This window comes from Emys orbicularis, chromosome 4, assembly GCF_028017835.1.
Source record: "Emys orbicularis isolate rEmyOrb1 chromosome 4, rEmyOrb1.hap1, whole genome shotgun sequence".
NCBI classification, from domain to species: Eukaryota; Metazoa; Chordata; order Testudines; family Emydidae; genus Emys; species Emys orbicularis.
The window spans coordinates 123,488,898-123,504,710 of record NC_088686.1 but is presented as its reverse complement, the minus strand read 5'-3'; the positions used below and the strand labels follow the sequence as shown (position 1 = coordinate 123,504,710).

The window sequence follows — 15,813 nt, the reverse complement described above, 5'->3', positions numbered from 1 at the left end:
ATTATGCTCCCAATTTTCAAAGCAGTGTACAAGCAATGTTACACCATGCCTATAAGGTAGGTAAGCATTATTCTCCTTTTAGAGGTAGGGCAATAAATCATTGATTATCCCAGGACCACACAATGAGGCAAAGCCAAGATTACTTCATACTTTCAGTAATGGCTTGCAGAGTGCATGGCTGATGCACATCGAACCAGCAGGACCTCCAGTCTCTATCCCTGAACCTGTATCAATTTTACAGGATACTGCTGCTAAACCTAAATGTTATTGTTAATTTGTCTAAGCTGCTGCTCCTCCTCTGTTATTTTATTGGTTTCATATCAAAGACTTCCCCTTGAGAGTGCCCATTTGTGCTGCAGGCAGAGGAGCCTGAGCAGTAGCATTGTGACTGAGTTCCATCTGATGTCATTGTCTCCCTCCAGCAACTCTAGCCCCTAACCTTGCTGCCTGCCTTGGTTGTATCTCCCCTAGGCAGTGCCTATTTGGTGCTACAAGCAGCGAGTCCTCTGCCTGCAGCACCACATGGGCACTGCTTATGAACTAAACCAATTTTGACTGGGCAAAGGTAAATGATCTTGCCTGAGCCAGGCATAGTGTGGTGGGAGCCAGGGCACAAATCTCCAGCCTCACTCCTACTCAGCCAATACAGCTCCTGATCTGAAGCAGCCCCTGCTAGGCCAGTCCTGAACCTCTGCATTCCTTCAACTCTGCCAAAGAACCTCAGTGCTGGCCAGCAGAGAAATGCCATCAAATGAAGTGTTAGACTACACTTCACTCAGCCAATAACAGTCTTTCAGAGGATCTCTCTTCCCGCTACAAGCATTAATTAGCACAACATTCACTAGGCAGATATCCCCACTTCACAGCTGAGGACAGATACTGATATAAAAAGTGGACTTGTGAGAGGGTGTACAAACCCTGCACAGGCAAGAAGGGATTAAAGAGCAGCTTTGTGCTCAGGCAGCCCCACCTGCGAGGCGCATCAATCTCGGAGGAGCCTTGAAAAAGGGAGAAGCCCAGTTCAGAAGAGCCAAGCCCGGGAAGGTGGACAGACGTCGCGTCCTCAGCTCCCAGAGAGTCGCACAGCAGAGTCAAGCTATATTAGATTATCTGTGAACACAGAGCAGTAAGACAGTAGCTGAAAGATCCTGATAGGAGAGAGGAAGTAGTGTTGCTCGTTATTTCTGATCTTTTAGTTTTCTGTTGTTTGAAATTTTGAGAACTTGGACTAGGGGGTTGACCGAAAGGCAGACCCCCACTGAGAATACAAGCCCCCTCAGGAGATATGGGGCCAGTATAGGAAGCAGCAGCCCAAGGAAGAAGCAAGAGGTCTGAGAAGACAGACCTTAACCACTTGCTACAGAAAAACTATTAGGCCTTGATCTGGGCCATCGACCTAGTGAGATGTCCTGGGACTTTTCTGTGAAAACCATGGTTTACGCTGAAAGGAGTGGAACCAAACATGACCTAGCCAGAGAGCAGAGGTGCCTACACTCGCATCCTGTATCCCTCCTCCTACTCCTCGCTCCCCTGCCACAGACCCCCTCCTCCCCCACTGTGAAGAGTGGTGGCTCACTTTTCACTGCCCCGCTCGCAGCCAGATCCCCACCGCCCTCCTCACCCTGCTGCTGGCTCACCGCTCGCCTCCTTACTCCTCTTCCAGCGCCTCCCTGCCACTCGCCTCCTCACCCTCACCCGCCGCTTGCTTCCTCACCCCCTCGCCCGCTGCTTGCCTCACCACTCCCCCGCTCGCAGCCAGCCCCCCGCTGCTGGTTCTCCACTTGCCTCCTTACTCCCCCAGCAGGCCCCCCGACGCACTGCTCGCCTCGCCACTTGCCTCCACACCCCCCCCCGCCTCACCTTGCTCCTTAAGTGTTGTGTGTCCCACCTGTGTCTCCAGAGAGGTGGTGCATGCAGGAGCAACAGGGAGGAAGGGGAGGGGGGCTGATCTGCGTCCCCCCCCCCCCCCGAAACTGCCGTGGCCTCAGAGAAACTTTCTGTATAAAGCCAGGCCTGGCGCCATAGCAGTTCTCCTTGAGTGAGGGATCCTGAAAGCACCAGCACTTAAAGCAGATGACCCCAGCTGCAGCTTCCCATTCCTAGGCCAACTCACTCAAAAAAATTGACAGCTAAGCTCCAATAATGTAACAGCTACCACCAGCCTGGATGCTTTGTAATTGGGCTTCGGACCAAAGTAATTAGCCTCTTCACAGCTATGGAAAGAGGCCCTGTCTCAGCACTTACGTTACTCAACCTCTTGGAAGTTTTCAACAGAGCCATAGGTATGACCCCAGCTATTCCATGCATGCAGGATGGTATGTGGAACTACACTACAGTGGCTCTATTTATTCCTCTAACAGGACCCCCGAGAGTGGTGATGGGTAACAGCTCTTCCAAGCTCCCATCTGCAGAGTCATTCCAGGATCTATCCTGACTCCCTTCTCTTCACCATCTATAAGAGGCCACAGGCTCTGATGATAGACAACATGCTAAGAGCACGCACCTGTATAACTTATTTTTGGTCCCTTGTAAGGACATTGGAAGGACGCTGACAGGAGACCAACACCTGTTTGAAGAGCAGCTGGCTCAAACATGCACAAGACTAAAATGATGCTGACCAGAAGGGGAAAATTGTCCAAAGAATTACCGGGTTCACTGACCTCCATTTATCAGTTGGTGCAAAGCTTTATGGTCCTGAACACATCAGTAGCAAAAAAAAACCCACCACCATCTTCAGCTTGCTAGGAAACTTCCTCCCAGATGAGAAGCTGGCCAATGATCCATCCATTTGTCACCTCCAGACAGGATTATCAAACTCACTGCCTCTGAGACTGAATACAATGCAGAGAATCCAACCTGTGCGGAATGAATATACCCCCCTCCCCAATTACTTCATCAGGGCAGACTTCCATAAGCACATTACCTCTGTGCACCACTCCCTCCTGTGGCTTCCAGTCTGCTTCTATTGCCAGTTCCAGGCTATGGCCTAAAACGATCTTCAACATTTTAACAGATCACAACCCAACTACCAGTGCCGGCTCCAGTTTTTTTGCCGCCCCAAGTGGTGAAGGGGAAAAAAAAAAAAAAAAAACCCAATTGAGCTGCCGCCGAAGAGGAAGAGAGGGAGTGAAGGACCCGCCACCCAAGACCCGGACATGCCGCCCCAACAATGGACGGAGTGCCACCCCTTTCTATTGGCCGCCCCAGGCACCTGCTTCCTTCGCTGGTGCCTGGAGCTGGCCCTGCTAACTACATCAGTACCCTCCTCTCTATCCATGACGCCACATCAAGACCGCTCCAATCCTCTGGGACAATGTAATTTACAAAACCCAATACAAAATGAGAGACAGCGATAACGGATGCTTGGTTGAGGGAACTGGACTGTGGAATGAACTTCCATTGCAAATTAGATCAATTCAGAGTCAATCTTGGGAGCACTGTGAGAACGTCCTCTTCAATAAAGCTGTACTACTATTAGGCATTATGTTTAAAATACCCAGACACAGCAACTCCTCACTTACCGTCGTCACAGTTAACGTTTTGTTGTTACATCACTGATCAATTAGGGAACATGCTCGTTTAAAGTTGTGCAATGTTCCCTTATGTCGTTTGGCAGCCACCTGCTTTGTCCCGCTTGCAGGAAGAGCAGCCCGTTGGAGCTAGTGATGGGGGCTTGGAACCAGGGTGGACCGGCAGCCCCCCTAAGTTCCCTGTGCTACAGCCACCCAGCAGGCTATCAATTGCCAGCAGTTCAGGTGTGTCTCTCCCCACTGCTGTGTGCTGCTCTTGCGAGCCTGCTGCTTGCTGTGCAGGGGGTGGGGGGGAAGAGGCATGCTGATGTCAGGGTGTCCCCCTCCCCCTGCTCCTGTACCCCATCTCCACAGAGCGGGGGGGGGGAGACACAGGGCTCACGATGGAGGGAGCTTGCCGGCAGCAGCTGCTGTCTCAACTTGCTGATCTACTTAAAAAGTGTACTTAGAGTGGGGTCAGTATACTTAAAGAGGCAATGTGCGTCTCTCTCTTTCTCTCACACATACACTCCCCGAACACTTTGGAAAGTGGAGGGAGTGGTGCGCCCCAGTGGGATAGCGTGGGTTCATCATCATGTTCAGTTTCTGCAGGGAATGTTTGCAGCCACTGCCATGCTGTGTCTCCTCCCTCCATTCCTGCTGTCTTGTAGAGTGTATGGCTACATTAACGTCTTAACCCTTGAGGGCTCAGCCGAGTGCTAGTTCATCATTTAGCAGCAAGGCATTCCCTGGGAAATATCCCACCCTCTTCCACCCTCTGACTCCACCACCTCAGCCAAGCTTCACAATCATCATTGCTGTGTACAGTATTACATTGTTGTTTTCCCTGGAACCTAACCCCCTCCCATTTACATTAATTTTTATGGGGAAATTGGATTCGCTTCACAATGTATCGCTTAAAGTAGCATTTTTCAGGAACAGAACTATAACATTAAGCAAGGAGTTACTGTGTGTGTGTATATATATATATATATATATATCCCAAGCAGAGCTTCCTACAACCAGGGAAGGGAGAAGAGCACAAAATTCCATAAAGTCTAACAGGACATACTCCATACATTTAATTTTTCTTCAAAGCACTAAGATACCACAGCGGTGGCCATTATAGAAAACCCTAAGCTTGATAAGAATCAGTGACAATTTACAGACCACCTCTCTCACAACCAACAAGTACTAGAAGCGAACGTTGTATATCATGAGATTCTCACACTTTGGTCTCTGGACCACACAATCCACAGAGCCCTTCAAAATGGCCCACAGAATGGAACACAGAGAACCAAACAGTGAAGAATTAGGGGTTTGGTGAGGGCCAGTGAGAAATCCCAGCTCTCTCATTGGTTACAGTAAAGGCTCTCCATCTGTTCCGGTCTTTTAATCTATCCCTAAGAGAGAGATCCTTTCACTGATCATAACCCCTTCACCATGGTCCTCTAAAACGTTAGTTCGACAGACTTCTTAACTCTAGCGATGGTCCACGGACTACAGATTGAGATCCACTGTGCTGAGTTAACACTTCATAAAGTGGAAGGATCGCCGCCCTACTGTCAGTGTCTCACAGATACCAACATCTTCAGTGTTGAGGCCCTGATTATCCAGCACCAGCTGAGGTGGAGCGGGCACTGTGTGCACATGGACGCTTCCCAAAACAACTGCTGTACGCCCAACTCCCCAAAGAAGAAAGGAAATGGGGAGGCCAAAAGAAATGTTTTAAAGACACGCTCAAGATAAACATCAAGCGATGTGGCATTGACACCACCCACTGGGAGACAGTAGCCCAGGATAGGGATAACTGGCAAAGACTTGTCACCTTGCCTTGGTCGCAGAAAAACGCCAGAAAAGAAAAGACAGACACTGTCACGCAACAATCTGACTTCCAACATCACCTGTAATGTCTGCCGACGAGCCTGTGGCACAAGGATCAGACTCCTCAGTCACCAAAGGACCCATAAAAAATAAAACCTGCATAAGAGATGGTCCTCAACCTCGAGCTGAGTTAACAGCCTATTCCCAACCCTAGGCCACATTCCCCTCTGAGGCCCATTGATTTCAATGGGAGTTACAGAACAAAACCCCTGCTGTAACATGACTGACTTACACTGGTAATGAATTTGGACATATAACTGTAGATGAGAGTTTATTTGGGAACATGATTTCCTCATTTCACCAAACTTGTACAATAAAATCAGGTCAGTGCCAGTTTGACTTCACACTTCTCCTGCACTAGCTCCATTGTGATATAGGATCACACAGCAGGAAGAACATTAAGATCAAAAGCAGCTATCTACCAGAGAAGGAAGCAGTCTTTTGGAGAGGATGTATCCACTATTAAATTGACACCTGATCTCATTCTCTCTACAAGAAAACAATTACTTTAAAAACATCTTTTCATGGTACATTTCTACACCTGTGAGATGATGTGAAACCCTTTTTTGTTTGAAACAAACCTTTAACATTATGCCTACGCTCCTTGTCAGTGGATGGCAAGTTACACTCCAGCTTTCCTTATAGTTCACATCTGTAAGAGACAACTGGAAATTAGCCCCATCCTGCACTGCAGAGGGAAGTGGACTCCTTCAGGGCTATACTCAGTTCCTCTCAATATGGCTGCAGTTGGCTGGAGCCTGTGAAAGGGCCATTCTATTTCTGAACACAACAGAGGATCTATCCAGGGGATGCTGATCTTGTGGTGAGATCAGAGCACATCTGAAAGTCAGATAAAGAGCCCCCAAAACACAGAGTAGGACCCCAAAGTTTGCTACATCACAGAACCAGCTTTATTCAGGCTTGAGGTGATGTCACTTGGCAGGACACAGAGTCTGCATCTGCAATAGGCCATATCCTTAAAGTACAAAAATAGAAAAAAGACGGAGCTTCTGTGAGGCCTTCCACCTGGAATCTGAAATGACAGAGGCAGGAAGTTAGAGTGACAGCCTTCCCCCAAAACCAAGCTCCTGCTGCTACCATAACTGCTTCCCATGGCATTAGGTGGGAGTGAGACTAGGACTCAGCAAACTCCAACCCAGCTGAGAAATGGAGGTCAGCTCCTTTAATCGGACCTATTGTCTGACCCAGAAACACAGGGGTGAGTGGGATGCTTTACTGAAGCAGTGCCAGAGGGAGCGTGTGTGAAAGCAGGCAATGAGAGACAGAAATTCAATTCCTTAGCCCCGCTCATTCCAGATTCATTTATTTATTCACCGTTTGTCAGAAGACTCTGGGAATCCCAGTTTATAGCATTAAGATTAATTCGGATTCCTCAAATGCACATGTGATTAAAATAACTGGTTTGGGATGGCATGTGTGTGCCGCTGAGCTGCCTTCATTCAAAACCCCCATGTACACAATCCATAGAGGGGGAAATGATAAGCAGCTCCACATCTGCAGAGAAGTGCTGAATAAAGAGCAGAGCTCTGCCTCAGGATAGTTGCAGCCCCTGTTACAGTGCTGGAGAATTAACCAACAGCAGCGATTCCACATAGAGGGGGAAATGGTGGCATAGCAGCATCTTTGTCCACTGCCCTGTACCCCAACAATGATCCCTCCAAGGGAGGTTCCTGTACAGAGCATTCACCAGCTCAGGGTGTGACTCTGTCTCCAGGAGATGAGATATCTACAAATGCTTAACTAGGCATTTTTAAACTAGCATCTATCAGCCTCTGGCAGCTGGGCCTGTAACTGAGGACACGCTGACTACTCTATGTTCTGGTTCTACAGGTCTTACCTAGAGTAGGTCCCTGGCTTAGTGTCACACATAGATACCGACCCACAACAGCAAGAAGAGAACTCCAAAGCCCATGAAAAGTGAAGCCACCAGGGAGATAAGCAGTTCCTTGTAGATGTCCCGTGTGTACTTAGTGGAAGTCACTTCATAGCTGAAAAGGCTAGTTAAAGCAATAACCAAAGAGACAGATCAGAGGGCTTACAGTACCACATTCTAACTTTGGCCTGAAAATGAACCAAAAGGGTCTGCCAGGGAGGTAGCCTTCCGCAGTAAAAGCTGTTTTATCTGGCACTTCACCAACCGGAAAGCTCTATAAACCGGCATTTCTGATCTTCATTGAAAGTCCAGTTGGCACAGGGCTGGCAGGGGGTTGCGGCGCAAGAGGGAGTGTGGAGCGCAGGCTCTGGGAGTGAGTTTGGGTGTGGGAGGGGTCTTGGGGCACGGGGTGCTGGGTCTGGGGGCCACTCACCTTGGGTGGCTCCCCGCAAGCGGCGACCTATCCCGGCTGCTTCTAGGCGGAGGCACGGCAGGCGGCTCTGCGCGCTGCCTCCGCTTGCAGGTGTTGCCCCCGCAGCTTCCATTGGCTGCTGTTCCCGACCAATGGGAGCTGTGGAGACAGCACTTGGGGCGGGGGTGGAACGCAAGGCCGCCTGCCGCGTCTCCGCCTAGGAGCAACCGGGATAGGTCGCTGCTTGTGGGGAGTCGCCCGAGGTGAGCACCCCCCGGATCTGGCACCCCGCACCGCCTCCCATGCCCCAAGTCCCCTCCCGCACCCAAACTCCTTCTCAGAGCCCATGCCCCGCACCCCCTCCTGCACCCAAAGTCCCTCCCTCTTAGTTAATTGCCATTTTTCACTTACTAGCACCCCCAGCCCCCCAACATGCTGGATAAAATAGCTTTTACTGTACCAGGGTAATATTTACTACGCAATCTAAGATCCCTGCAGAGACTGCTTCCACGGCTTGAAGGGCTCCAGCCAAGCAGCCTTTCCCACTTCATCCTCAACACCAAGTGCTGTCAAAGAACATTATCAAAAAGCAGGTTCACACCAAGCCTGACTCGAACACATCCCCAAGTTGTGGCTCCTCCTTGTTCTTGGCCCTCTTGTCTGTCCTCCTGACTTCTCTACCACCAGCAAATCCTCCCCCCCTCAGTCCCAGTCTAGGTACACCCACTGCTCAACTTTTCAAGCAATCCAGTTCAACCACAGTGTATCTCGGGGTGGGCAAACTTTTTAGCCCAAGGGCCACATCTGGGTATGGAAATTGTATGGGGGGCCATGAATGCTCACAAAATTGGGGGTTGGGGTGCAGGAGGGGTGAGGGCTCCAGCTGGGTGTGCAGGCTCTGGGCTGGGGCCAGAAATGAGGAGTTCAGGGTGTGGGAGGGGGCTCCAGGCTGGGGCAGGGGGGTGGGGGGAGGGCTCTGGCTAGGGATGAGGGGTTTGGGGTGCAGGCGAGTGCTCTGGGCTGGGAGGGAAGGAGGGGGATCAGGGCTGGGGCAGGAGGTTGGGGCGCAGGGCATCAGGGGTGCAGGCTCTGGGCGGCGCTTACTTCAAGCAGCTCCCAGAAGCAGCGGCATGTCCCGCCTCCGGCTCCTATGCGGAGGCGTGGCCAGGCGGCTCTGTGTGCTGCCCTGTCTGCAGGCACCGCCCCTGCAGCTCCCCTTGGCCGTGGTTCCCAACCAACGGGAGCTGCGGGGGCGGCGCTTGGGGCAGGGGCAATATGTGGAGCGCCCCGGCTGCCCTTATGCGTAGAAGTCAGAGGGGGGGACATGCCACTGCTTCTGGGAGCCGCATGGAGCAAGCCCCCTACCCTGCTCCCCGGCTGGAGCAGCAGAGTGGGGCAAGCCCCAGACCCCACTCCCTGGCAGGAGCTTGAGGGCCGGATTAAAATGTCTGGAGGACCGGATGTGGCCCCTGGGCCATAGTTTGCCCACCCCAGTGTATCCCCCACCCCAGACTGTTACACCCTCCAAAACTGTGGTTATCTACCCTCTGCTTCCAGCTGACCCACCCCAACTATGATGTGCCCCTTTTGCTCCCTGAGGCTCCTCAATACTCCTAGTAGAGCCATTCCCGCTTTGCTTTAAAGGGCTCTTCCCCCAAGTCCAGCCTCTGCTGTCAGTGGCACCGGGCTACTAATTTCTTGCTGCTCTGTAGTGGATGGATACACGAAGAACCAGGCAGTGAAGAACATGCCAATGGCCAGCAGCACCACGGTGAGGTGCGGGAACACAGCCGGGTTCACCGGGCTGGTGTATCTGCTCATGGCCTCGAGCTCCTGGGAGGAGAGAAAGAGCAGAGCGATACTAGCACCACAGCGGAAGCTGCAGCCCCAGGGCAAGACACAGCCCCAGCCAGTCACCGGGCGGGAGCAGTAACCCCGGCCTCCCACTCAGGCCGGGCAGCGCTGGTCATAGGGTGACCAGACAGCAAATGTAAAAAATCGGGACAGGGGTGGGGGGTAATAGGAACCTATATAAGAAAAAGACCCAAAAATCGGGACTGTCCCTATAAAATCGGGACATCTGGTCACCCTAGGTGGTCACCACGGGGCAGGACACAGGCGCCATGGGGAGGGGCAACCCCAGGGTCCCAGCTTGACTGGGGGAGCAGGGCTCGGGCCCCACGGGGAGGAGGCGGCTCCGGGGCCCCGGTCGCTGGGGGGGGACGGACTGAATGTGAAGGTTTCGGTCAGTTTCAGGCCTAGACGCGGAGGAAAAGCCCCGCCCCAGGCTCCGGGGGGGGTATAAGGAGCGGAGCAGCGCCCGGGATCGGGCCGTCCCCGTCTCTCACCATCGCGCCGCTCTCCCCTCCACCGGCGGCCACGGAAGGACACGTCTCCTCCAGTCGCCCCCGCTGCCCCGGAACCGGAAGGAACAGGCGCGCGGCTCCCGGGGAGCGGGGTGCGCGGGGCCGCCCGGACGTTGTAGTCTGCGCGCCGGCCCGTCCGCGCAAGACACGGCGGGAGGAGCTGGGCGAGCGGGACTACGCTTCCCAGCGGGCAGTGCGCGGCGCGGCGAGCGGCGCCCGGCGCGCGATTTCAGAACGCGGGAAGCGAGAGTCAGCGGCGGTGTCTGGAGGCCGCGCGCGTAGCCAAGTACCCAGCAGACAGGTAACCCCCTCCCCCCACGAGAGCGCGCGCCCCGCTGCCCCTCAGCACGTTTTCCGGGTGGGGGGCTCTGGGCGGTCTGCTGGGGGCGCTGTCCCGCGGGTGGGGTGGGGGGCTCTGGGCGGTCTGCTGGGGGCGCTGTCCCGCGGGTGGGGTGGGCTGTCTGCTGGGGCCGCTAGTGGGGTGGGGGCTGGGCTGTCTGCTGGGGGCACTGTCCTGAGAATGGGGTGGGGGTGTTGGCTGCAGGGAATGGGTGGTGTCTTGGGTGCAGGATATGCTTTGTAGGATGCTGCAGAGCTCCCTGGTGTGGATGTTATATCCTGGGACACTGAGGCCTATGTGGCAGGGCCGGGCATGCACAGTGTGACTGTTCCCCCCACCACCTGAAGAGCTTTTCCCCCTTTGAGCTCTGGCTCATGTTGCCTGCTGGGCGCAATGTGCTTTGGGGCCACTCCTGGCTTCATTCCCCTATTTCTTGCTGGTAGGATGGGAATCCACGGCCTGGCCAAGCTGATCGCAGACGTGGCGCCCGGTGCCATCCGAGAGAATGACATCAAGAGTTATTTCGGCCGGAAGGTGGCGATTGACGCCTCCATGAGCATCTACCAGTTCCTGATTGCTGTGCGGCAGGGAGCTGACATGCTGCAGAATGAGGAAGGTGAGACCACCAGCCACCTGATGGGCATGTTCTACCGAACCATTCGTATGGTGGAGAATGGTATCAAACCAGTCTACGTCTTTGATGGCAAGCCCCCCCAGCTGAAGTCGGGCGAGCTGGCCAAGCGGACTGAGCGCCGGGCCGAGGCAGAGAAGCAGCTCCAGGAGGCCCAAGAGGCAGGGGAAGAGGACAACGTGGAGAAATTCAGCAAGAGGCTAGTCAAGGTGACGAAGCAGCACAATGACGAGTGCAAGAAGCTGCTGACCCTGATGGGCGTTCCCTATGTGGAGGCGCCAGGTGAGGCTGAAGCCAGCTGTGCCACCTTAGTGAAAGCTGGCAAAGTCTATGCAGCTGCCACTGAGGACATGGACTGCCTGACCTTTGGCAGCCCCGTGCTGATGCGGCACCTTACGGCCAGTGAGGCCAAGAAGCTCCCTATCCAGGAATTCCACCTGAACCGTGTCCTGCAGGACCTGGACCTAACATGGGAGCAGTTTGTGGACCTGTGCATCCTTCTGGGCTGTGACTACTGCGAGAGCATACGTGGCATTGGGCCCAAGCGTGCTGTGGAGCTCATCAAGCAGCATAAGACCATTGAAAAGATTGTGCAGCACATAGATCCCAAGAAGTACCCCCTGCCTGAGAACTGGCTGCACAAGGAGGCCCAGCAGCTCTTCCTGCAGCCTGACGTGGTGGACCCTGAGGCTGTGGAGCTGAAGTGGAGCGAGCCGGATGAGGATGGGCTTGTCCTTTTTATGTGTGGGGAGAAGCAGTTCAATGAAGAACGGATCCGCAATGGGATCAAGAGGCTGAGCAAGAGCCGCCAAGGCAGCACTCAGGGCCGGCTGGATGACTTCTTCAAGGTGACTGGCTCCATCACCTCAGCCAAGCGTAAGGAGCCAGAACCCAAGGGCTCAGCCAAGAAGAAAGCAAAGGGCAATAGTGCAGCAGCAGCAAAGTTCAAAAAGGGGAAATAACCAGACCTTCCAGAACTGTCCTAGTTCTCTTCCACTCCCAGATCCTCCAGGGGTTTAAATTTGGTAGAAGATCCTGTATTCTTCCTGCACTGCTCTGAGTTATACCCTGCAGGGGAGAATGGTACCTGTGCTGCTTCTGCTCCTCCATATAGTGCTTCCCTGTCAGTGAACCAGATGACAGTCTCGTAGCACAGAAGCAGTATAGGCACAATGCTGCGGGAAGAGAGGGACAAAATTAGTGGAAGGGTGGGGGAATTAGGAGGAGTTGGAGAGATTGACAAACCAAGGGGCGAGGGAGCTGTACTAGCAATCCAGTGACAGTGTTCATCAGCTTCAGACTTACTTTGTCCAAGGCCAGACTGGGGGTGCTGCAAAGATTGTGCAAGCAACACCTTGTGTCACTCTGGCTGACTGAAGGAGTGCTGTTGACTAGCCATAATGCAAGCCAAATCCAAATACTGAAAAGGAGGATGTCAGCCAAATGGACCAAGAAATCAGCTCAAAGTAGAGTGTGGAAGAGATGGCGACTGAAGCAGAAAGTGGGGAAGAAATGCGTAAAATCCAAATGTGGGGGAGGGAGGTAGAGAGCTACAGAAAGAAGGGAATTTCTTACTTTAATGGGGATTCTCTATGGTCTTCCTTCGCTTATCTGTATGTATTAGATTGGTAATTAAGTGATTGATGGAGAGAAAACATAGACCTTTAAAATCCTCTTGAAGTTTTAAACTCTCCCCCTCCCCTATTTATAGAAGTATCTGATCAGGGAGGGGAAGATTCTTCCCCCCCCAGAAAGTACTGAAATTTAACCATTTGATGCAGATTATTTTGGTTCCATTCCAGATCCCAGCCCTGTGTTGGTTTGGTCCCAATATGTAAATGAGGCGGAGCTGTGAAAGAATTGTAACTCCCCAAGTTTAACATTTGTCACTAGGTTTTATTTTTTAAGTTTTGAAGAAAAATGTAAATAAACCTAAAAATGGAAAACTGTTCAGTTGTTCATTCGGATTTGAAATGACTGCTTCACTGCAGCCCATTCCAAAGAAAAAGTTACTCAAATGGAATAAAGGTTAGAAATCCATAGGAATAATGCAAGGTGAGAAAAACCTTGAACATTATCCCAGCCCTTCTCACAAGCTGCATTCATTTTAGCAGAGATTTCCAGGCTCTGTGGAATGTGAAGGAACTAGGATTTAGGGAAAGACATTTGGTCTTCCCTTGTGCCATTCTCTGCTTCTCCAAACTGTACAGGGGACCTAATACTATTTGCATTTTCCATTATAAAAGTGCTGTACAAACATGAATTTGTGCCTCTTGATTTTCCATATCATTACAATGGGAAAAGAGAGACCGATAAAGTGGTTCACTCATGAGCAAAAGTGGTCTTGCAGATTCAGTGTTGGATTTGGGCATAAGGTGATCTGAAATTTCAATCCTGGCTTGGATGGTAATTTGGTTTGGGCTTTATACAAGTCGATTAAGTTATCTGAGATTCAGTTTTCCTCATTTATAAAATGGGAACAGTGATACCTACCTCACAAGGTGTTTGAGGCTGAATTAATTAGTTTTATAAAGCACTTTGAGATCATGGAATGGAAGGCGCTATTGGCAGGAGAATATCAGGATCACTGAAGTGACAGCAGAAAATAGATCTCTTGAACATTTTTGCCATCTTGCTTGGTTGCTACATTAATATCTCTCTTCCTCTGCCATCTAGTAGTTGTTGGTCTGGTAGCTGACGACGTGTATAGGCGTAGCCTGCATTCATCAATCTGCATGTTCCATACGGTACAATTTTAAGTGAGCAAAATTCCAACTCAGTCAATATAAAATAGAAGTCCATATTGAAGCCGCCTGAACAAATCAAATTTGTGCTTTCTAGGACAAGCTGGAATTTGAAATGACATTAGACCAATTTTCAAACAGAAGAAACAATGTTGAAGTTGGAGGAGGGAATCATCTCACAAATGCTCTGTCAGGTTATAACCAAATTTTTCTCAAAAAGTCATTTTCCTCTGGCAGACAGGTACATTTACAGAAGATTGATTTAACTTTGTCAAAATTAAAAGGTGGAAGGGGTGTCAGAAGCAGCTTTCTAATGGAAAATCAGCCATCTCATCTCTGCAGGTTGCTGGACCTTTGATGGTGCTGGGTCTGACTGACTAGCTTATTGCTTTGTAATGGAAAGCTAACCACCTAACATTCAGTGTGTAATAGGTACCTTACTTTAAGCAACTGAGACAAAGGGTACATTTTTCAAGAGCACCTAAGTCCTATTTTCAAAAGTGATTTAGGCACCTAAGAACCTTAGTTTCATAACTCAATGGGACTTAAAAGGTTAAGTGCCTGGCTGAGTCACTATTGAAAATTGGACTTAGGGATGTGTTGGTTATTTTTTTTTTTTTAATTTACCCAAAGTTTTAAGTAGTGAATGTAGAGAAACTAGCCTGCTGAAACTCATTTAGTCCAGTCCCCTGCACCCATGGCAGGACTAAGTATTATCTAGAGCATCCCTTACAGGTGGTTGTCTAACCTGCTCTTAAAAATCTCCAACGATGGAGATTCCACCACCTTCATAAGCAATTTTCTTCCAGTGCTTAACTAACCTGACAGGAAGTTTTTCCTGATGTCCAACCTAAACTGCCTTTGCTGCAATTTAATCCCATTGCTTCTTGCTTTATCCTCAGAGGTTAAGGAGAACAATTTTTCTTCCTCCTCCTTGTAAAAACCTTTTATGTACTTGAAAACTGTTATCGTCCCCTCTGTCTTCTCTTCTCCAGACTAAACAAACCCATTTTTATTCAATCTTCCCTCATAGGTCATGTGTTTCTAGATCTTTAATAATTTTTGTTGCTGTTCTCTGGACTTTCTCCAATTTATCCACATCTTTCCTGAAATGTGGTGCCCAGAACTGGACACAATACTCTAGTTGAGGCCTAATCAACATGAAGTAGAATGGAAAAATTGCTTCTCATGTCTTGCTTACAACAGTCCTGCTAATACAGGAGTAATAATGGATCTTGGATCTTTACCTTTCCACTGCAGAGCAACATTACAGATATTCCCAGTTTAGGTTATTATCTCTGAGGCAGGGCTGCTGGGGAAACTGATTTATTGAATTTAGTTTTTTAATGATGTTGTGGACCCAATTCAGTGTTCCCGGCCAATGGGAGCAGGGGAGCCAGCACTCGGAGCAGGGGCAGCATGCGGAGCCATGGCTGACCTTATGCCTAGGAACCAGAGGGACGTGTCGTCACTTCCCGGGAGCTGCGCAGAGCTGGATAGGGAGCCTGCCTGTGCTGCCAACCAGACTTTTAATGGTCCGGTCAGCCATGCTGACCAGAGCTGCCAAAGTCCCTTTACGAGCGGGGTTTTGCCCTCAAAAACCAGACACCTGGCAACCCTAGTCACAAGAGATTGGTAACAGAATGAACTTTCACTGGGAAGGTGGAGTGTCACTCCCAAACAAAGACAAGGATTTGATTGACAGTGACTTGAATTTCACTGGAGGGGGTGTGGCTGTCACTCCAAAACAAACAGAGGAGATTGGCTTGGCATCACCTGGGTGATGCTAGACCAGTCAGTTGGCCCCAGAGAAGTGGCTGGAGAAGACACTGCTCCCTGGTGGGGAGGAGTTTAGCTTGTGTGTGGAGAGAGTGAGGGGGGCTGGGAGCTGTGGTGGATGGGTTGATCCAGAAAGCAGCTGGACTGAGTCGGGAAATCCAGACCAAACTAACAGCAAAGGGGATGGATGGTCCTGGCAACAGGAATCAGAACCCAGCCTCAATGAGTTTGAAGTGCATATAAACATCAGTGAC

General features: G+C 50.9%; 2 protein-coding genes across 2 annotated transcripts; one reads left to right on the top strand and one right to left on the bottom strand.

Annotated features, from left to right (window-relative positions):
* Positions 1–6,281: 6,281 nt before the first annotated feature.
* TMEM258 (transmembrane protein 258) lies at positions 6,282–10,145 on the bottom strand. The gene is made up of 4 exons (XM_065403142.1): positions 10,048–10,145; positions 9,423–9,532; positions 7,252–7,402; positions 6,282–6,426 (listed from the first exon to the last, which is right to left on the bottom strand). The coding sequence occupies exons 1-3, from the start codon at positions 10,048–10,050 to the stop codon at positions 7,276–7,278; spliced, it is 240 nt and encodes a 79-aa protein (XP_065259214.1). The 5' UTR covers positions 10,051–10,145; the 3' UTR covers positions 6,282–6,426; positions 7,252–7,275.
* A 151-nt stretch (positions 10,146–10,296) lies between these two features.
* FEN1 (flap structure-specific endonuclease 1) lies at positions 10,297–13,293 on the top strand. The gene is made up of 2 exons (XM_065403670.1): positions 10,297–10,366; positions 10,849–13,293. The coding sequence occupies exon 2, from the start codon at positions 10,850–10,852 to the stop codon at positions 11,996–11,998; it is 1,149 nt and encodes a 382-aa protein (XP_065259742.1). The 5' UTR covers positions 10,297–10,366; position 10,849; the 3' UTR covers positions 11,999–13,293.
* The last annotated feature ends 2,520 nt before the right edge of the window (positions 13,294–15,813 follow it).